The 4403-nt window shown below is 40.2% G+C and overlaps 1 protein-coding gene across 1 annotated transcript; it reads left to right on the forward strand.

Moving 5' to 3' along the window:
- Nucleotides 1-738: 738 nt before the first annotated feature.
- Nucleotides 739-2987, forward strand: LOC115329464 (PI-stichotoxin-She2a-like). The gene is made up of 3 exons (XM_029991060.2): nt 739-805; nt 1764-1934; nt 2938-2987. The coding sequence occupies exons 1-3, from the start codon at nt 739-741 to the stop codon at nt 2985-2987; spliced, it is 288 nt and encodes a 95-aa protein (XP_029846920.2).
- The last annotated feature ends 1416 nt before the right edge of the window (nt 2988-4403 follow it).

Below are 4403 nucleotides of genomic sequence, written 5' to 3' on the forward strand. Positions count from 1 at the left end.
ATCCGTCCTTTCACAACTTTGGAATGTGAAGACCGTTAGTCCAGAATTGAGCAACTGGAACGACAGTGTAGTTGCTCTCTTACCTTATTAAAAATGGAAACAGGTTGACGGGTGGTGTCATTTTAATACTTGTCATCACATAAGGTCACGGTCCAAAGTAGTCAAATCAAATCTAAACATGTCACAGAAAAAACTGTAAGTTTATAAAATGCATGGAGCACGAGGTCTATTCTGTTATAAATGTTATAAGCCCGCCCCCCCCCCCCCCGGCCCCTCCCTCTCCCGTCTTACGTCGGCCCTCGACCTATCCGGTGTGGGCCATCTGGGCCCCACCCACAAAAGAGTTTGGTACCATTGGTATAGTGGCTCAAGGAAAATTGCTTTTATTAAAATTATGTTTAACTTCCTCTCATTCTTGAGGCTTTCCATATGTTATACTTCAAAATCTTATACCACTGTTCAAAAAAGAATATAAAAAAGAATAATGGCCTCCCTGCAGCCGGGATAAAATTTCCGCAGCCTGTGACGCAAATATTTTATTAATATCTCTCATAGAAAGTGCGAAATTCAATTGTTCTGATTAGCTCGCTGTCACGGACTTTGAGAACAATGCGTGTGACAGGCCGTGTCATTTTCTACAAAAAGAAATGGATAAAAAATGCTTTCTTTACTCCGGTGAAGCACTATATAAACCCACTCCGAAATCTGTAACTACATCATCGACATCTACCGTCCAAGATGAAGGCAACCTTTGCAGCCGTTTGCTTCCTAGCTACAGTGGTGTGCACTATTGCGGTGCTGCCTGGTAAGTCTGTTACCGAAGTCGTTGCATTTTTACGACTCTCCAACTCTAAGATATTTTGCTTAGGCTCGCAATCTGCATCACAATTGTCGAGCTCTTACATCGAGCTCTATTGCTTTGTACCGAATCAACGTAAACCAACGATAAAATTTCGGATACCTGAGCCGCCAGATTTAGTTGCTTGGTCTTTCTGTGAGAACCGGATTTTTACATGCAACGTAGCTTGGTCGGAAAGGAAGTGTTGGAAACAAAGTAAATTTTCAGGTTTATAATGCATACTCGAGGATACTAACTACCATCGGCCCCAGTAACTGCTTCACTAGTTTGAAACATATGAAACACTGTTTATTTGATCATGAGAAACAATGTAACCAATGCAAAAAAAAAAAACTGGTTTTATGCAGACTGAAAATTCCTCCGTACTCCCAGAAGGCAAAAACTAAAGCGAGACCAAAAAGGAATCACAAAAAGTTAATAATATTATATGTTAATAGCTGTGATTTTTGATGATATTTTTTTTTGGGGGGGGGGGGGGGGCGGGAGGGGGTGGGGCGTTTTATTTTTTTTTTTTTTTTTTCAATGCCACCTCATTTTCCAAATGGTGTTCTCGTGAGCGCATTTCATGAAGAGATTTTACGAAATATAAAGCTTGCAGTATTTTTTTTATAAATGGTTCTATTAAAGGAAATTCAATCAGCGCTTTCTGATAACATAGTAAAACCCTCGTAAATGGTATCAGAATTTACGTGAAGGCCACGATCCGAAAACAACAGAAACTGTTTGGCGGTCGAACGTAGTGTTTTTCCCTATTCGCAGACAAATTCATTTCCCCGTGCTCGACATAACCTATCAGGGCAGAGTTGATCTCAGGTGGAAACAATTTTTCGTTTGTGCGTCTTTCTTAAATTGTTATATATAATGATTTTATCCATGTTCAATATATCACCGAATTTCCCCGCAGAGAATATCTGCAGAGCACCACATCCTGAGCCAACCTGCGCCCCTGATGCGCCGATTAAATTAATATTCTACTTTGACGACCGCACCGACCAATGTGAGAAATACACTGGATGTGGAGGGGGTCTCAATGACTTTGAGTCCATACGTTCCTGCAAGGATGCCTGTCCTTACGGTAAGTTTTGCGCATATTCTTTTCTTTTCTTCCATTTAACACGGGCCACAGTCCATGCTGTTGTTTTGCTACGGAGGTTTGTGACGTGTCACGTATTAAACAAGTATTACGCTTACCTGTATCTTAGAACTGCCACTACGCAGTCTGTTTAAGTAAACACCAATTTATCAGATAACTAAGCGCAGTCTTGAAAATTACAATTACGGTATTAGGTTGTACATTTCTTGCTATATCAGTATAGCACTACATCATGAGCCTCCTTGTACACCCTGCAAAGTGTTTGCGCGTCTACTTATCCTCAAAACACTCAAAGAGCCAATCATTGCGATGTAGGAAATCAGGTCAGGGAATGATGAGGCGGAACATCTGTTCAGACCTAAAAATGAAGTCTCTGCTGTGGCATTACGCAATGCATGGCGTTCGGCTTGCAATGCGTAATGCCACAGCGGAGACATAATTTTTAGGTATAAACGGAGGTTCCGCCTCATCATTCGCTGCGCTGATTTCCTACATCGCAATGATTGGCTCTTTGAGTGTTGTGCGGGTAATTGGACGTTAAGGCGTATAGGGGAGTAAAAGCTTATAATATGAGAGAATGCGAAAATTGCAATCGTTAGAATGTTAAATATTTGAGCATATCATTAAAAATATTATTGTGTATGGCATATGAAATAACGATTTTACCCTTGCTCACCATGAATATTGTTTGCCTAACGTCAAAGCTCTTCTTGCTACTACTCTTTAAGTGCACTTAATGATAAATATGGACGAAACACACTTTGGTACCAAGCTGTGCATTCTGCAGGCTATACGAAGCTTCTAATGACTAGCATCTCCTACTGGCATCTTAAAAAGATATATGGTAAGATTATTTCAAGGGTCGCACTCATCGGTCCCCAAACAATCATGTCTAATTTGCGTTTCTTTAGTACAAATCAAGGAATAAAAAGAAAAAGAAAAACAGACGCGGTTTACGCTGAGTGACATTTGTATTCTCCCGCAGGTAAAAACAAGCCGAGGTCACCGAAGAACTCAAAGCCTGCTCGCCAATGATTCGGTAACTCTCACCAACCAATGTTGCGAGATAAACAAAACCCTATCCGTCATACGAGCAGCCTGTTATTCGTTTATTGTGCATTGCATCACGCAATCTAACGGTCTTGTAGTGAATGTGTGCTGCGTGATTTTCACCAGCATTTACTCCTCTGTAAGAAGCCTGTTTGTATCCTAAAAAAATACGTGTGTAATGAATTGCTCGACCAAATTATTTTCTTTTCAATTACATATATGTTCCTGGTTGTATTAGACCAATTGACTGTATTATGTATATATAAACACAGGTATATATATATATACGTGTGTGTTTTATTGTGTCCCACACAGCTGCTAAGGCTTTAGGAGGGTTACACTTGCGATGTGCGACTCAGTATTACACTTCTTTAAACATGCAACGGTAGTGAAAAAAGTGCAGGTCAGGTTTAAAGCACTTTTCATAGCTGGTCTAGATCCGAGTCAACGGTGGAATAGAGTTTAGTTTAAAAGGGTAAACAGAAACCCTAGACCGATTTTGTCGCTGGAGAAGATGAAGTGAGATTCTATTGCTTAAGACGGGAGAATCAATAGCAGCGTTGAGCAGTTTATATTTAAAAAATAACATGTCGCGAAGAGACGAAATAACAAGTGTCTCCCATTGACGTACGTATTCATAAAAAACTCTAGGTCCATTGTTGCGATCATTCATAATTCTTAGGATTCGTCGGTGTACGCACTCTAGCCTTGCCATTCGAATGAGTCCCAGGGTATTCCACACATTACAGGAGAACTTCAACATTGAAAAAACTAACGACCCGAATAGGTGCAGTATGCAGGTGAAACTGCGGAATCTACGGGTAATGCGTGCAATTACGCCAAGGATGTGTAATTAATAATTGGTGAATTTTGAAACATGGCAATTAAAATTGGGCTGTGAGTCAATCAAATCACTAAGCTCGCGTACCTCAGAACATCTTCAATATTTGAGCCACGTAATTTTAACGAATGAACAACATCATATTCCTTAAGGGAGAAAGATACAGCCTTAGCTTTGGAAGGGGCTTAAAAGGAGCAAGCTTGTACAACACCACAGCCGAATCGCATCAACATCGTTGTGAAACAGGTCAGAGTCAGCAGGCTTGCGGATACTACGATAGAGTTTCACGTCATCAGCGAACTGTAGCGTTTTTAAATTACTGATACAATCTGCAAGACTGTTTATAAAAATATTAAAAAGCAAATGTCCAAGGATCGACCCTTGTGGTACTCCGCAATATATCAGATAAGGATACGATTTGCATTCTAAGTTCAAAACGTCTAAACCACGGTGCTTTTATATGAGATTTCTAAAACCCCGAACCCCTACGTTATATTCAGTATGTAGAAAAATGTTTCCTAGGCGCTTCAATCTTTTACGCTCGTAAAGCTTGTATATTT

The sequence above is a fragment of the Ixodes scapularis genome, unplaced genomic scaffold (assembly GCF_016920785.2).
Source record: "Ixodes scapularis isolate PalLabHiFi unplaced genomic scaffold, ASM1692078v2 PGA_scaffold10__122_contigs__length_95168666, whole genome shotgun sequence".
In the NCBI taxonomy this organism is placed as follows: Eukaryota; Metazoa; Arthropoda; class Arachnida; order Ixodida; family Ixodidae; genus Ixodes; species Ixodes scapularis.

Coding starts and splice junctions, on each gene's coding strand:
- LOC115329464 (XM_029991060.2), top strand. CDS start 739: ATGAAGGCAACCTTTGCAGCCGTTTGCTTCCTAGCTACAGTGGTGTGC. Junction 806..1,763: donor CACTATTGCGGTGCTGCCTG/GTAAGTCTGTTA, acceptor ATTTCCCCGCAG/AGAATATCTGCAGAGCACCA. Junction 1,935..2,937: donor CAAGGATGCCTGTCCTTACG/GTAAGTTTTGCG, acceptor ATTCTCCCGCAG/GTAAAAACAAGCCGAGGTCA.